This window comes from Porites lutea, chromosome 4, assembly GCF_958299795.1.
Source record: "Porites lutea chromosome 4, jaPorLute2.1, whole genome shotgun sequence".
In the NCBI taxonomy this organism is placed as follows: Eukaryota; Metazoa; Cnidaria; class Anthozoa; order Scleractinia; family Poritidae; genus Porites; species Porites lutea.
In genome coordinates this window covers 41,024,823-41,042,322 of record NC_133204.1, presented here as the reverse complement: position 1 = coordinate 41,042,322, position 17,500 = coordinate 41,024,823, and the positions used below count along the sequence as shown (strand labels likewise).

The following is a 17,500-nucleotide window of genomic DNA, read 5'->3' as shown; positions in this document are numbered from 1 at the left end:
CCAGCAATGTATTCAACATGCTTTGTCCATGTAAAATCAGATGATATAAAAATTCCAAGGTATTTGAAGCAGTTGACATTATTTACATTGTGGTCGAAGATTGATACTGTTAGAGCCATTTTGCTTTCCAATTTCCTGTTACTACCTACAAGTATACATTTGGTTTTCTCGAGATTCAGAGTTAGCTTGTGATTGTTGAGTTTGTTAAGAGCAAAAGTGGCGTTACCTGCAAAGTACAAGTTTTTTGTTCAGACTGATCAAGCTGCTTTCACGTTTCGTCATTCAGGCCAATAACCCCGAAAAGAACAACTGGCACGTTGGATTGAATTCTTAAGAGCCCACGACTGTAAATATCGAGAATCGCTGGCCAGGCTAAAAAAATCGAAAATTCTGATAATTTGTCAGAAAAACACCTTTGGGGAACTATCTTCGAAAAAAATATTTTCAACTTTCAAGAATCTATAGTTTTCGAGAAAATGAGGAAAAACGAAAATAGCGGTTTTTGCCTAATTAATTATGCAAAAATTAGAGTAAAAATGACCTACTTTATCGCGTCTGTACCGAGGCAAGATTCAAAGCTATAAAACAGAAATACTTTTGTTTAAAAGAATTCTATCTTTTCTTTCTTTCCATGGTATGTTTTAAATCATAAACATGATTTGGAATTTTTTACGGTTTTTTAAAAACTACCACCAAGGGCACTTTTTAAAATGGCTAAGAAATGAGCAACTTCAGAGGCAAAAACCTCACCTTGGTATGTGTGATAGCTAGCCAAAATGTATACTAGGACAAAGTTCAGCTCTTATATTAACGAAATATGAAATAAAAAATCTGGGTACTCCGGATTTGCCTTTAAAAAATAAAAAGTTTCGTGACCACCAGTGGCAAAATGTCACAAATTTGCATAAGTCAAATTTGTAGAGAAATGATACCGCCTGATTTTTCTTCGTAGTTTCGGTACGTTGTATTTTCGAAACGTAGGAGAAAGGATGAAAGCGACTTTAAATGAAGCTAAAATTAAGTAAAGGATCTGAAAAATTGATATCCCTGATAACAAATTGCTGTGAAGGTTGGTGACACAATGTGGCAAATTTGCATATAAAGGCATCTGCATATTCCTATCGTACACAAGGACGGGTTTCAATACTGTTAGCATCACGCAATATTTGAGGTTTGAAATAGCATAACCAAGAGAATAGCTAATGTTAGATGTTTTTTAATTTGTATGTTAGCTCTTCTTAATTGTACATTATAAAATTAAGGTGGCTCAGCAATTGTTGACATTGTTGTTGGGTGTTGGAGTACTGTATTCTGCAATATTGCGTGACCGTTGTCAAACTCAGCACAGTCAGACTTTATTTTTACCGGTACGATAAAAAAATGTGAGCTTATGAAGTGTGTAAAGAAATATTATTCATGTCTGATAACTTAACTTTACTTTATTCACCTGAATGAATTTCACCGTCATACATCTTTCTTGGAGTGGGCACATGCTTTAATGGTACCGATAGTTCATTCGTAAAGGCATTTTGGGGGATTTGCCATTAATAACACTATACATCAGACCCTGTAAGTTTTCAATCAACAAAAATCCGAAATAGTTAATTTTCTCAGTAGTTTTTCAAAGTTATATTTTGGTGAAATAGCCACGTCTCGCATATTAAAAATAACGTAAGTAAAGACGAGATTAAAGTAATCATTGCCCCCTTTTCTCTCTTTTCTGAAATTCTTCCACCTGCTCTTTCTGCCTCTTCACTGTTCGTGCGTTCAACACTATTAAGTCCAGACACGATTTCGAACACCCAAAGATGGTCAAAGATCGCCATGTGGACCGACCCGTAATTGTGCCATTGATTAGTTGAAACCTTCATTGAACGGACCCTCACGGATCCTTGCAATTGTCCTCTCAATAGAAAAAGTAAATCAGATGGAGGGAGTACTGCCGACACTGGGGTCGTTTTGTTGTTGTTGTTGTTGTTTTGAACCATGAATATCCTTCATGAACCCAGTTAGCTTTCCATTTATTCAACAAGGTTATAAACTGATCAAAATCAACAAAGATGGATTTTTTGCACTGGTACCTCATTTAGCAAATTTTCACCTATCTTCATGTATCTTGAGAGAGTTACGCACACAAAAAAAGCAACATTTGGGGTAAAAAAATCTACTTCCAATTTTTCTATTCACCTTCTATTCTCTACAGATTAATTAAATGTCCCTTTCCTGAAAAGTTAGCCAGCCAAACTTCCTTGCAAAACAAAGACAGTGGGACGATCAAGAGCCGGAGCAACAGAAGAAGAAAGGCAAAGGGAAAAAAGAGAGCGGGAGAGAAAGATCGATATAGGTTCGTAAGAGATGTCCAAATTTTGGCTTCTGTGAATGCTCCAAAAAAGCTTCTAAATTAGTGTACGTCCAATTGAGCAGTCTTGTGTTGCAAATCTCTTTTTCAGCTATTCCCATATCAAGCTAACTGGCTAGCCTGCATAACAGGCGTGCGTTTTTCAGGCGAGCGAAGGCAATTAAGCCCGAAGCCGGAGCGAATGCAAGCGCGAAGCGAGTGAGGAGAGCCATTAAGGGGTATGTCTGGGGCGGAATGCAAAAAAACAATGGTATGTGGACAGGCCGTTGTTTTTTCTGCGTCTTCCCCGTCGCACTTGTCTGGCGCTTCTCACTCACTTCGCGCTTGCCTTCGCTGTCCTGCAAAAACGCGAAAAAAAATAACGCCTGTTATGCAGGCTACTAACTGGTTGATAGCCGGTCCAAAAAAGGGGATTTGGTCAAAAGGCGGGGTTTTCTTCTATTAAAATTGGCCGTCAAAAAAGAGTTAAAGGGGCTATGCCAAGCTAATTGCTAGTTCATTTTAAAAAGCTAATATGGTCTTCATTTCGCGTAAATTTAGTTCCAAAAATTATGGTCCAGTTTTGTTATGTAAGACTATATTTAGGCATTGAAACTGTTTCCTGGCGCTTTCTGTTGCTACTGAAGGCCAGGATGGACATGGACTGAAAATTGGAAAAAAATGCCATCTTTTTCAAGTTTCTTTGAATGCATCACCCAAAAAGATATTTTTGGCTAGTGCTCCCTGATAAAATGATATCTTCTTCATACCCCACATGTAACTCTACACTGAACTTTTTTTGACTGGGTAAAGGCAGTAAGTAATGACTTTAGCACAGAATCAACCTAAAACAGCAAATACACTGATTTGGGGTCTTCTTGACAAGAACTGTCACAGGGAGCCCAGAACCCCCGCTTCACACATTGACAATCTGTAACCAGCTGTTGTCATGTTTCGTTCCTGCGGATATATAATATTAGATACCGTCCAAACTTAAGGACACTGTAATTAGAGGGCCTGCTGCTAAGAGGGAAATATCTAAATAATGGATTTTTTTTGCCTGGTATCACAAATGGCTAGAGCTAAAATTTTCATGGTCAAAATTCCAAACCAAGGAAAAAATGTTTTTACGTACCGTAAATTATCTTATTTTTTTCAAGCACTTCTGAGGGGGGGTTTAAAAGAGAGGGGGGGGGGGCTTATTTAATTAAGCAAAACGCATCACCTGTAGCAAAAATACCGTGGTATGAGACAGAGTAGACTTACGCGTTGTACAATTAAAGTCACTGTCAAAAGTATTTAATTCACTTGTGGAAGCCTAAAAGTAACAAAAACAAAATTCTTATTCTTCAAAAATGTGCTTTCGGCCTCATTTTGTTCGGTAATTTTTATGCGAATGGTTACTTGTATTGATTTGTCGTACACAACCTACAAACGAAAACCTGTGGAAAACTCGTCTTATATTAACCGTTAATTTTTTTGTGAAGAATAAGGATTGGGGGAAGGGAGGGGGGGCCTTAATAGAGAGGGGGGGCTTATTAACTTTCCTCCTCTGAAAAGGGGGGGGGGCTTATTAGAGAGGGGGGCTTAATAGAGGATTTACGGTAATTTTTTGGTTACGGCACATGTTATTCAGCAATTAAATAGCCCCCACCCCCTCGCTTATGCCATAGCTAAAGATCAATTTAAGAGCAGTTTTATCGCGTAACTCTTCCTTCCCTTTGTCTGAAGTTCTTTCCTTCTTTACTTTGGGAAACGGTTAGGCATAAATAAAACCGCCGATGCAACTTACTTACCTCACTATGTTATTTAGCTCCTTGGTCGCTATCAACTACCCTGCGAGCAGAGGCCCTTCGATCTTCCCAGATAAGTCGGGAAGAGGAAGAGAAGGGTAGGTATCAACTACACAGTGATTCGATCGGACGTTCCGGTGTGAAGGCACGAGCTGGGACATTGCGGGTACTGACGTTAATACTCCTGAGCAAAAGGCAGGTATTTCTTTAAACAAAACTCGGGTCTGCTGTAAACTGAAAAACGTAGTCAAGTTACGCTTTTACTCTGCGTCGCCTTACTGTCCGGTTAGTAAATGGTACTTACGTGGATATAAGTTCGTTGCCGCATACTGCAATAGGCCAGGGGCGTCAAGGATGACCTTTCTGATACTTCTCTTTTCAAGATGATGCTACGTTTTGCAAACACTCGACATGGGTGGGAGTTGGTTAGAGTAGCTCAAAAGCGGTGAACAAGGAGTCTTATCTTCCATTGACAAATCCTAGTCGCATCGTCGTGAAAGGTGGTTTACTCTGTTGGAGTACAGTTGAACCTTCATGTGCGACCACCTATCCAAAACACCCAAACCCACCCAGTTAAGTCTTACAGTTGGAATCTTTCCTGTAAGCGCCCGCGACCACTAATTGGGGCTGACTGTTTAATGATTTTGCATTGTTTTTAACCTCTTGTAAGCGACCACCTGACGAGTTCTCTGATCTCTTGTGGTAGGAACAACAACAACATGGAACTGCACATATCGTAACTTGGAAATTGCATGCAATAAATTATCTTCCTTAAAGTAGATGTGTCCAGTTTTCTTCTCAAAGAAACCTCCTGTGGTTCGATTCTCGTAAGAGACCACCTCCCGTTAGCGACCACTAAGTCTGCGCATTTTGGGTGGTCGCTTTCGGGAGGTTCTACTGTAGTCTCCTTTTCCAGTTCTTCGACGGCGTCGGTTGGAACTTGTTTTGGTTCATGGGTTTCGCGCATAGATTTACACACTAGGGCGCTGCTACATTATATTTTGAAATCAACAAATATTATTTTGTATTTGAAGGAAAACGCCCCTTGGCAGGTGGTACAACTCCGCGGTGACCTAAAAGAGGCAGTTTTTGCGGGAAAGATGTTTCGGATTCGTTTCGGAGGAGAGAAACCGCTGGACCGTATGAACTACGATCACTTAGCTGTTTCCTAGGGCCTTTGGTAGCTGCCTAATTATACCTCTGTTTGTGAAAAAGTAAAGATTTTAACCAAGAGACGGTTGTTGTTTGTAATACGTAGTAAAAAAATCAGATTTCAACATCTCTGACAAGAAAATGCCAACTTTGTTGCGTGACTGACAGGCCTGGACCCCGGCTTCTCTCATGTAAAGTTAGTATCCCTTCTTTCTGAAGAGAAAATAAACTACTGAGAAACAAATGATGTTGCGAACAACGCATTGTCTGTTCAAAACAAAGTTTGCATAAATTTCATAAGGAGAAAAAATCAGTAAAAGAAGGCGGAGCTGCTCGAGACGTCGTTGCGTGACATTGTTACTCTAACTGTTAGTTTATGACTTCCTCTCAAGTAGTGTATCCCGTTCGCGAAAAACCTGCTTCAAAAAAAAATTTCAAGGAAAATGTACCTACCTATTTTAGATATACCGGAGGCGAATTCACTATGATACATATGGATGCTAATACAAGGAAGTTAGGAAAAGAAACGAGAGACATGGGATATAGTTTACATAATAATTCGGCGCTTTTATATAACGCTTCTTCGAGGTCGTTTATTATTATTATTTTTTGTGAACGGTTAATTACTCTGATATTTTAACATAAACTTTATCAAAAAACGTTTTCTTGCTTCGTGATGTTTCCGAATATTACATACCGACCCTGAATTGAAACAAAACCGGCTGCTGCAACATTTCTGTACAAATTTGACTTATGCAAATTTGTGACATTTTTCCACTGGTGGTCACGAAACTTTTTATTTTGTAAAGGCGAATCAGGAGTACCCAGATTTTTTATTTCATATTCTGTTAATATAAGAGCTGAACTTTGTCCTAGTATACATTTTGGCTAGGTATCACACATACCAAGGTGAGTTTTTTGCCTCTGAAGTCGCTCATTTTTTAGCCATTTTAAAAAGTGCCATTGATGGTAGTTTTTAAAAAACCATAAAAAATTCAAAATTAAGTTTATGGTTTAAAACATACCATGGATAGAAAAAAAAGATAGAATTCTTTTAAACAAAAATATTTTTGTTTTATAGCTTTGAATCTTGCCTCGGTACAGACGCGATAAAGTAGGTCATTTTTACTCTAATTTTTGCATAATTAATTAGGTAAAAACCGCTATTTTCGTTTTTCCTCATTTTCTCGAAAACTATAGATTCTTGAAAGTTGAAAATATTTTTTTCGAAGATAGTTCCCCAAAGGTGTTTTTCTGACAAATTACCAGAATTTTCGATTTTTTTAGCCTGGCCAGCGATTCTCGATATTTACAGTCATGGGCTCTTAAGTACTTTTGACTTTGAGATAAAGTGCCGACAAGGTCGACAAGGACAATAACATCTGAGGGCTGATGCACTTTCCCGCCAACCCTGTGATGTCTGTTGTAAGTGGTACAAGGATTGGAAGTCTCGTTATTAATGGCCAGGAGTTACATCAGCAGCTCCCACTGAAGAAAATGCGGGAAAGGATATTTCGTGTTCCTTGACAACAGTATGGACGCTGATAGACATTGAGAAGACCCTCACTACACCACCACATCTCCAGCCTAATGGACAGATTGAGTGTTTCAGCAGGTCCGTCATTGATATTTTCCATGGGAAGATCCGCAAACAGACTTGGATCAGTAGCTTCCAGCTTGGATGATGGCCTCTCAAGCTGCTCTTCATATGTCATACCTCTTAATGCTGGAACTGGAGGTCCCTAGAATACCTCCTGATGTTTCATCACACTAGGTGGACTATGCTCAGGCAGTTCAAAAAGCGATCGTCCAGTGCACACGTGATTTGGATAGAAAACAACTAAAAAAAATTCATTTGAAGCCATAAGGGGAAGTGGGATAAATGCCATGCTGGTAGACGCCGACGTGTGTTTTGCATACGTTATTTCTAAAAAAAAGTTAAAGGGAAATAGCCGAAAAATACAGGGCGATGTTTTTTTTATTGAATTAAAGGTCATGAAACAAAAAAATGGACATTAGACTCGACATAAATTATTCCTTTAGCCCTTCAATTGAGACTCGAGAATAACAACAGGCACAAGTGATAGTTATTTATCAAACAATGTTATACTAAATAGCACAGCTAGCACAGCTTTTGCCACCGTTGTAGTTCTCCAGCAGCCAGAACTTTGGTCACGGGAAGGATAGCTGAATGGAGAACTGATCGTCTTTATTTTTTTCTTTTTATGTGAGACTTGCTTATTTGTGTTTTTCTTCTTGATTTTTGCAGTCTGTAGACATTAAAATGAGTGAACCACTTGCACACACGTTTCATGATCTGCTTCCATACACACAGTACAGATTCTTTATCCAGTGCGGCTCGTTAGGTTGTCTAGGTGGCTGGGGAGCACTTAGTGGACCTCTTACAGGAATGACAAATGAAGAAGGTCAGAGGTCACAAATTCGAATATTCTTCTTATCAACTTATACAAGTTTTGATACAATTGTAGTAACTTTATTGATGCATAAGTAATGCTAGCCTTGAGGCTAACCCTTTAGCCTACCTCAAGAGGTAGTTTAGGTGTAATCAAGTCTTAAAAGCAGTCAAGGGAGACGTGAAGGTGAATGATTTTCCCTCTTTGTCGGGGCAGCAAGTGTGTATATATTTTTCTCTTTAGAAAGGCGCTATTTCTGACCAGGTCACCATTTTAATCTGGCAGTTAAGGAAAGTTGTTTGGCATGATCTTCCCCTTCAAAATGATATTCTTTGATCTTTCTGGTCATCATGTCCAACTGGAGTTACATTTCTTTTGTTGGACATCGTCTGATGACCCACTGACGGCACTCAACGCTGCTGACTCTCCCCTTTCATATTAAAATATTTATTTAAACCAGGTAACAGCGATATTGACAGGCAAGTGGAGTTTAAAAAGCAGTCTCAACCTACTCCTTCCATCAATTGGCAATAAAATGCTGAATCTTCATGCTTATTTCAAGTTCTCCATTTTTATTATAGTACAGTTATGTTAATTTCCCTTCTCTTTTCTACAGTACCAGTTAAGGCTCCAGAGTTTGAGAACTGGTCGGTTGCCAATATTGCACAGGATAAACGTGATGTAACAGTAGTTTGGAAGGTAAATGCATTCTTGTAAGTACGTAACACTAAGCAGGAGATCTTCAAGAGCATTTACTTCAACGGAACATTGTTTAACAACCTGTTCCTTCCTTCAATGGCAGACATGCCCTTCTCACTTTCATAAAAACCTTCAAGCTCTGAAAAGAATCCTCTTCATCAAAGGCACCACCAGCGTTAGAAGATTACTGAAATATGGCACATTTTGGTCATTTTTTTACATCCAATTAATCGGGGCATCACTATAGGCTCTCAGAACGAGTTGTTTAATTGGCTAACAAGATAAATGCCTTAATAGCTACAGAGACTAGAGGTTCATGAGAGCTTTGCAATCTAACTATTAATTAATGTTAATTCGGACACAACTTACACAAGCTACAAGCTGAGTGACAAACTGTCGGTTAAATAATTATTGCTACCTGAAGGGGTTCCATTAAGGTTAGGAGCAGAAGGGCATCTGGATTTAGCACGTGGGCATAATTTAATATGAGATATGAACTTGTATTTTGTTCTTTTGATTATGATTTTGAACGCAAATGGTCATCTCCACAGCGAGCCAATTTGCCCGGTGCCTGATCCTCAGTGAACCCCTTGCGTCTGTTACAGATTGGTGGTTGTGCAGTGTTTTTTATCGCGTGTCGCCTTTTCTCGCGTGGGCTGATTTTCACGCGCTCGCGTTTCGCTCGCTCTACTATCCCTGAGGAAAAATGGGGGACTACTCCTAGCCTATATTTTTTAACCCAATACGCATTAAATCTCTTGTCCAAAGCTTCCTCCTCGAAATACCTGGAATGGCATTCCAAGGGAGTTCCAAATCGATTTCTGGCAGGTTTTGTCACAAGAGAATGGCTCATCGACCCCAATCCCAAATTCTAACAGGAATCTGCAGATCAAGAACGGGTCTGTTACAACAGCCACGCTTCCTGCGTTAAACCGGTTCACGGACTACCAGAGCCAGATCAGCATGTGCACTACCCAAGGGTGTGGTCCGGAAAGCTCTCCTTGGTCTCTTAAAGGTTTGTGGCTTTCTGTTTCATTCTCAAAAGAAGTGAATTTCTTTGATAGTTCGGGCGCACTTAAGCTATTTCGTTAAGCTTGCATGTTCTTTAAGTGTAGTTATCCTAATCTTGTTGACCTTGAGGTCTCCATAGGTGGCCAGAAGGTTTTAGAGTATGGTGCTGTTGGTTAGGGAATTAAGTGTTTGACAACCCTCTATGTTTAAACAAAATATTTAGGGGAACAGAGTATGCCATAGCAACACAAAATAAATACCTGATTGTAAAAGCGTTGTTGATCAAGGATTTATGTCTATGCGTTTATTTGCAAAGCAAATTCAAAGTTTTTTTAATGAAAAGTTTACATTGTCTCGAGCTGTTCGTGCTGATGCGAATCCCCAGAGTACTTTGTTTAAGGCATGTCGTTGTCTTTTATGCGGTCTTCGAAGAAAGCTTTTAGGTCGTATCTTATGATTGTTAGTGTGCGTTTGCTATATGGCTACGCTCTTTTACTGACGCATTGAAAAGAGAAACTGATCACCAATAAGAATATTCCTAGGAGTTAATAACTTTCGCACAGTTAGCTCAGTTGCGTGAGAGTAAGTGCAAACCCCGACCGCACCTCAGCTCTTATCAGTGTCTTCTTAAAAAATGGTAAGATTAATCATGCTGGCTGTGAATAGGACGGCTCTCTCAAATGATAACTTAACTGGAGGGTGACGTTAAGGCCGGGTTTACACCAGATATTTTTGCCGAGTTTTATGTTTTCTGATGTTTTTAATATTTAGAGTATTCATATTACTCTAAATGACCTAAATGGATTGGAATAAATCTGGAAACTTTGCAAGCATTTACACAAATCAGTGAATCCGACCTCATTTATTCAAATAGAGTGCCCGAATTCATCCTTCCCTATCAATTACTCACTGCAGAAAACTATACGGGAATGGGTACAAGCTTTCGGTGCAATGATTTCTGGGGTCGCTAGGGTGGACAAGCGTTACTTATGATTGGTCTATGTCTATGTTATTCAAGGCAACCATTGAATAATCACAATTAACGTCTTCCCAGACAATATCAGAAATAGTTGCGCCGAAAGCTTGTAACCATTCAGAAGGGGACGGTAGAGAACACACATAAACTGTTCAAAACATTTGGGACCATAGAACCCGGTGGTATGGCCTATTTTTTCATGGGGCGTTTAGAGAAGGAACTGTTTCTGGGGGGAGGGGGGTGCCAGTTATGCTCAGCTGGAGCATTGCTCAGCTGGTAAAGGGTTTATCTGCCGTAGCGGAAGGTTGTGAGTTTGTAATGGGACATTCCGTGGCTGTTATGTAGCGTAGCATTAGGTCGAAAGACTGGGCTTGCACCAAAACTCAGGCTAGTCACCGGGGCTCTGACTAAAGCAAATGGAAGTGTATTTATGGTTCTAGGAGAAACAAAAGTTAGATTTCTCGTAGGTAATATCGATTTTTTTTTGTCCACTTATGATTGCGCTCGGCCTATCTCATGACTGCATTTCAACTTCACTTTGACACTGGAACTTTTGTAGAAGGAGATAAACTTCCAGGTAACCCAAGTGTTTGTAGAATTGTCCCGTGTGATGGCATACTAGTGGAACCCAGAACTGAACAGGTAATAGGGGACAAATTAGAGATGGTTTTGAGCATAAAACTGGTACTCCTGGGATACTTGCTAGGAAACACGACGGGCCATACCGTGTGTACATTGTCTACCTCAAACTTAACCAGTTGACAAAGAAGGATGACATAACACTACCTCGGATAAATGACGTGTTGGAGGCCTTGGGTGAGGATGAGTGGTTTTCTCTAGCTTGAATTTGGCCTCCGGGCACTGGTAGTTGCAGGTGGTGGAAGAGGATAGGCCTAAGACTGCCTACTCAGCTCATCAGGGACAATTCCACTGGAGAGTAATGCCCTTAGGATTGACAAACGGACCAGCTAACTTCACTCGATTAATGAATTTAGTGCTCAGTGGCCTTACCTGGACACACTGTCTGGTGTATTTAAATGATATCATCATCTGTGCTTTCACCTCTCAATATCACATCCGCCGCCTTCGGTTATTTTTTGATCTTGTAAGGACTACTGATTTGAACTGAAGCCTACTAAATGTCACTTCCTTTGAGCCGAAGTTGCTTTTTTCAGACGTGTCGTGGCTTCTTACGGAATGAAGATTGAAACTGAGAAAGTCAAAGCCGTCAAAACGTGGTCAGTACCACTAAATGTGAAGGGCTTCCTTACTTTTGGTCGTCATCCTTGGATTTGCCACTTTTGCGGAGCCCCTCTACAAAAAGTGGAGGAATAAAGTACCATTTTGATGGCAACTAGAACGAGCTGTGTTTGGACAAGGAGTGGATAAAGAAAATGAGACCAAAATTGCTGAAGAAGGCTAGAGGATTGCAGGGAATTTGGAACTTCTTTGAGGGAGGAGATATCGTAATGGGACATTTCGTGCCGGATATATGCATATGTAGCGTTAGACTAGGTAGGGAAAAAAAGGGTTTGTGAAAGGGAATCGATCTTGGTGCTTGGTCTTTGTTTAATCTTGTGGTGTCGGCTACCCAATAAAAAGAGTCTGGACCTTTCCTGCGTGACGTTTATTACAAGTTCATTCCCCGAGTGGACAACCTACACGCGTCTTTAGATCCTTTTTAAATAAATAAGTGAATAAAATAACGATTTAGAGGTAGCTCATTCACAAAGTGGTTCTTTGTCTAGCATTTATTGTCGAATCGGAATTTGGAAATGTCGGAGGGGAAAACCAAAATACCTTGAGAGAAAACTCGCAGCAAAAAAGTGGGCCAACAGCAAACTCAACGACGTATGTCGTGGACGCCGGGATTTGAACTGGGGCCACATTGTTGGGACGCAAGTGCTCTCACCACTGCTCCACCCTTGCTCCCTATCGCAACTTTTAGAAATTCCAGGAGGTATTGTGCATCATGTTAAAAAAGGCGTGGCAAAAAATAACTCTGATGATATTTCGTGTGTTGTTCCATTTCAGGCGATACAAAGCCGCCTAACGCATTGTCATATGGAGAAAGCAACAACAATTTTACTTGGATTATCGTTGGAACAATATTTGGCTTCGTGGTTTTAACAATAGTTCTAGCTATAAAGCTATGGACAAGAAAAAGGCAAGAAATTATTTGCTAAGTAATTTAGTGTTGATATTTTGTGTTTTTTCATGAGTTTGTTTTGCTTTCTTCCCCTTTTAAGCTCTTCATTTTTTTTTAAAGAAAAATCGGGAAAGTTTTCGTATTTCCCATACTCCAGTCAATCAATCAATCGTTTATTTGCCCACGTATCATCTAGTGAGCTAATAAGAACTCGACTTTTGGTGTATATACTCTTTTTGGATATTTGCATATTATACTCCCAAAATACTTTCCCTGGCCTTGAAAAACCTTTGTTCAGTTTTTTCTTCGCGATATATTTTAATTTTAATGTATACAACTGCGTTATTGCCCTTAAGGTGTTTTTTAAAATACTGTTAGTGTGCTTTTATAATAAATAATTTTTTAACTCATTTTAGGCAAAGAAGAGAAAATCGGCGACGACTAGAAGACATTTTGCAAGTGGTATGGAATAAATACTTTAAAATAAACTTCCTTTCACATGCAACTAGGTGGAAGGAAATTGCTAAACGGCTTCTGCATTTAAGGAGGCTTACCTACATAAGTCCAGTGTTGTTGTTATTATTAATGCTGTTATTGTTGTTCATTTGACGTCAATCGGTCATTAACAAAAATTACGGGCGTATGTTCTTGCAAAAGAAAAGAAAGAGCACGAAATACCGCGGATTTATGTACTCTCTTTTTATCGGTATTAATTTTTATACTTTGTAAAGAGAAAATCTGTTTGTCAAGGTTGTTCGGGACAATAGAGTCATTTTTTCATTATAATACTTGTCAATGGGAGATGACTGGTTCTTGTGCTCATCATTCTTGTCTCGCGAATTTGACAGTAATATATAGATTTAGCCAGGGCTAAAAGCGAGGCTCCCATTAATAAATTTATAATTTAAATTAAACAATAAACTTGTATTCGAATTCCTCAATTCAGTTAACTTTAGAGCACATTTACGTGACTTTTGAGGGAAAGGCTACCTGATTTTAGAGAAAAATAATTTGCAAACAGCCAAAGAGTGAACCAAATCTTACATCGAGTTGATAGCCTCATATGTACTCCCAAAAACTGGTAATCATCTTCGATCACATTTAAGAGCCATAATGGCTCTTGATCACCGTAGATTAATTAGTGGGGAAAAAAGTCAGGCCAACTTTTTTGCGTTCGACAAGTTTACTTTGCAAAATCTTGTCAACAAATCTGGGTGCGTGTAAACCAACCTTTTATACCATTTATACATCACATCTGAGGTGAAACAGTAGTATGAGGCACTGTTTTTATCATACCAGCAGACCTCGGACAGAAAGCAGTATTTCACAATACAAATTGCACTCATTCAATATTCATAAACTGTTAAAAAAATTTCCAAAATCACCTATACGGCCATCCGGTTCTCACTTTTGTAGTGCGAGCTGTGGCGGGTGTTTGAATGAACATTAACAGAGTTACGCTCCAACATTATAAAGAATTTATTCTGTTTATTTTTTATTTAATGGTTTATTAACGCGCGGCATTTTGAGTACTCCTGCAAGCGATGTTCACTGAACGACTGAAAACAATCGGCACAGCTATTAAAATTACAAGAGAGACTACTAACAGTCAATAAAAGAAAAATAATTCGGTGAAACATATACAGAAACAACAATTTTCATTCAGGAAGACAAGTATTAAAGTATCCCTAAAAACCCTGAGTCTTCAAGCTTCAAGCTTAAGTTTATGTTTTAAGCCGGCTTCCCGGTGTTTTCTTTTTTCAAAGACGAACTCGAGGCAAGAAAATCGCTCAAAGCTTTCTTTCCGGCCAGAATTATAACTAAATATTCTTTGGAACGTTTTCTTTCTATTTGCGGTGAGAAACTGTCTAAAGGCTTTTTAAAGTTCTGTAAGCTTATATCAAACCTGAGACTCGGTCAGATCATTGTCTCAAATCTTACAAACGTGCATAAACTAAATGACCGCATAAACTCCGCTCGACTTCATTAAATTAGATCCAAAAAAACAAACATCAAATACAATAATTTCTCTGGCTTACCATTCGAGATGCAGCTCCTGAAAGGTATCAAGAAAAGCCAGTATCGCTTCAGACTTTGCAATCCTCTTACGCATCAAGCAAGGTGAAAACGAAAACGATGCCATCCGAAATCGGATTTCCGACTTTGACAAGCGACGTATTCCTCAACCAAAACCCAATAAACAAACTAGCCATGAATAACAGAGGACTCCTCATAGCAGCTGAATTTCATTTTGCACATCCAGTGGAAAAAGACAGTTAAAAACATCACAAGTTGACACAAAACTTTGTCAGCTTCAGCTGTCAAAGTAAACAAGATTCAAGATGCTGCATAAATTTTCCGCATGAACTCACCAGTCAAATTTTGACCAATCAGAGCATAAAAATTGGACGTAGAGCGTGACCAACGCGTGACCATGGTGAGAAAAGTCAAAAGCAACTTTCTTCCCTGCCTGTAACAGCTGGCTGAATTTTCGCGTCCGAGGTCAGTTTGCAATCAAAATTTTAATTGTGTAGCACATAAACACAACATATTTCATATGAATTTAGAAAAAACTTGAACTTGAGCCTGCGATCACTTGAAAACTAGTAACTTGACCTCGATGGGTCGACACCTGAGCCGGCGATACGGTCAAGTGATACTGGTCAGCGGGTACCCTGTTTTGACAGCTGTCAATTGATCAAAACATTGATGTCCAATATGCGTGCATTATCAGTTTAACTAGTAAAAGTATGAAATTGAACATTGTTCGCGATCTAGTAAAACAATTAACTGGTCAGCGGACAGCTTCCAAATAAATCACGTCACCTCGATGAGTTGACACATGAGCCCGCGATATGGTCATGGGATACTGGTCAGTGGCTATCCTGTTTTGACAGCTGTCAATTGACCATATTGTGAATGTCCTAAAATCCTATATTAAAGATGTGGACTTGCCAAGAAACGCCTGAGACACCCCTCCCTTCCTTTTGATAGTCTCCCCTACCCCACCCGTACAATCTGTAGACGCGTACGTACGTACGTACGTACGTACGTACGTACGCTCGGTCAATCACGTGACAACCAAACGAAAAGAGGTTGACCATATTCCATGAGTATGGGGCTCTGTCCCACGCGCGCTTCGCGCGCGCGGGAGCCCCGCTATAAACTCACAGAGAGACCTGCTCTGCACCATATCTCTGGGATATATCCTCACAGCATTACCCTTCGTGTCTTCTTACCCTAAGATATACTTGATTTATGTCTTTTCTTTACGGCATGGTAACTGTCACTGGCCATCCTTTTTTTAGGACCCACCGTCAGCCTACGACGAGATACACGACTCACCCATGAGCACGCAGAATTCCTACGCTGAAATTCGGCGTGAAGATCCTCCACAACATCTTCTTTTGATAACCGCCGATTTGACATCGGAACTTAGTGGTGATTGATTTAAATTAATTAGGACTTTTTTTCCTGGCGAATATATTCTCCACGTCTCCAAGGTCTCTCTTCTTCTTGTGCCCTGGAGTAAGATTGGAAGAAACCGGTGAACAGGCTCCCGGGGAAGGAAGTGTGCCACGAAGGGAAGCTAGCGGCGCGGGAGTCGGTCTACTTGATTCGATTTACGCCGATCCATGATACCCGAATCTGGTTTCACTTCAAGCGACGGCTTTTTATTTTTTACTACCGAGGACAGGAAATTTCCGCGGTGAGTTCTTCATGCTCACACAACCTTATGGATAACGATCCCTTTTCCACTCTCCCCAATTCCATCCCCTTTTCGAATCCTTCTTCTCCCTTTTTCCTTTTTCTCCTCTCCCCTAGCCTCTCAAACGGTAAGTATAGGAGGGCGGAATGACGACACCAAAGCTTTGTCGGTAGCCTCTCGTTTTCTTTCCCCTTAATTCCCTCCTCCCTGTCTGTAAGCGCTTTCTGGTGTTCCCCTCGCTTCATTCCCCAACAGTGATCCTGCTCACAGGCTTAACTGGAAGTTGAAGAAGAAATACCCCGGGAGACAAGTTGAATTTTCTTTAACTGTAATATATTACACTTTTGTATTTATCGCAAATATTGCAGAGGTTCGTTGAAAATGATATCAGATTTAATTATTATTTTACAAACTTTATTGGTTCAAAGTAGAATCCTATTGCATCCTCTTTTTTGCATTCGAATATTATTAGATTATTTATAATACTTCAGTAGGACTAATACAAGCTGATGCAGACTTAGTAGATATTTATACTGACTGCGCAACAGTTCAAGATGGTACTTTGGGATGTAACCTTATTATTATATGCATTAAGCACAATAGACCTCTTTAACTTGTATGGTTTGTTTTCCCAGTGAAGGTGTCATGGGAATTTGCCGTTGTCTTTTAATAAATTATGCGTACACAGTCACGTTAATAAGAAGAAATTTGAAGGAGACAGTTTTCTTGAGTATTATCATTATCACATGACCTACACTGGGAAAACAAAACATACAAGCTAAAAGGTCAGATGTATAAGTATATTTAATTCCTGTAAACTCGCTTGTTAGATGGTAAACAAATCCCGTCGATGATCATGCGTTTGAAAACGCTTGTGATTTGTGAGTTTAGGCCCAGCTCTCAAGAAAGCGGAGGCCTAGCCTTTTTGAAGTGAGCGGCCAGCCAAACTTTTTTTAACTTTCTCGACTTGACCAAGCCCTTTATGGTGTACGAATCGTCACATCACCTTTAACCCTTTAAGCCCTAGTATCCACATACAAATTCTCCAAACTGATCTCCATACATTTCCTTTAAGAATTAGTTGAGAGAATTTAATAAAACATCAAGGCATTTTCTCTTTCGTGATCATTTTTTTTATATTCTCACAACCTTATCTCTTGACAATGTATGGACATTGTTAGGAGAAAATTGCTGTTGGTCACTATTCGGACTTAAAGGGTTAAACTTGGTAAGTTTACAACTTTTTAGTCGCTCTTTCC

General features: G+C 39.6%; 2 protein-coding genes across 2 annotated transcripts in view; one reads left to right on the top strand and one right to left on the bottom strand.

Annotated features, from left to right (window-relative positions):
• LOC140933059 (uncharacterized) overlaps positions 1-6,998 on the bottom strand; it is a 7,623-nt gene extending 625 nt beyond the window's left edge. The window contains exons 1-2 of the mRNA XM_073382575.1: positions 6,851-6,998; positions 1-226 (exon numbers count right to left, since the gene is read on the bottom strand). The exon at positions 1-226 is cut by the window's left edge and continues 625 nt beyond it. Coding sequence (XP_073238676.1) covers positions 1-226; positions 6,851-6,998 — 374 coding nt within the window. The remainder of the gene's footprint in view (positions 227-6,850) is intronic.
• LOC140934679 (uncharacterized) overlaps positions 1-16,675 on the top strand; it is a 30,554-nt gene extending 13,879 nt beyond the window's left edge. The window contains exons 4-9 of the mRNA XM_073384261.1: positions 7,553-7,709; positions 8,314-8,396; positions 9,165-9,411; positions 12,418-12,550; positions 12,949-12,994; positions 15,841-16,675. Coding sequence (XP_073240362.1) covers positions 7,553-7,709; positions 8,314-8,396; positions 9,165-9,411; positions 12,418-12,550; positions 12,949-12,994; positions 15,841-15,981 — 807 coding nt within the window. The 3' untranslated portion in view covers positions 15,982-16,675. The remainder of the gene's footprint in view (positions 1-7,552; positions 7,710-8,313; positions 8,397-9,164; positions 9,412-12,417; positions 12,551-12,948; positions 12,995-15,840) is intronic.
• Positions 16,676-17,500: the final 825 nt, after the last annotated feature.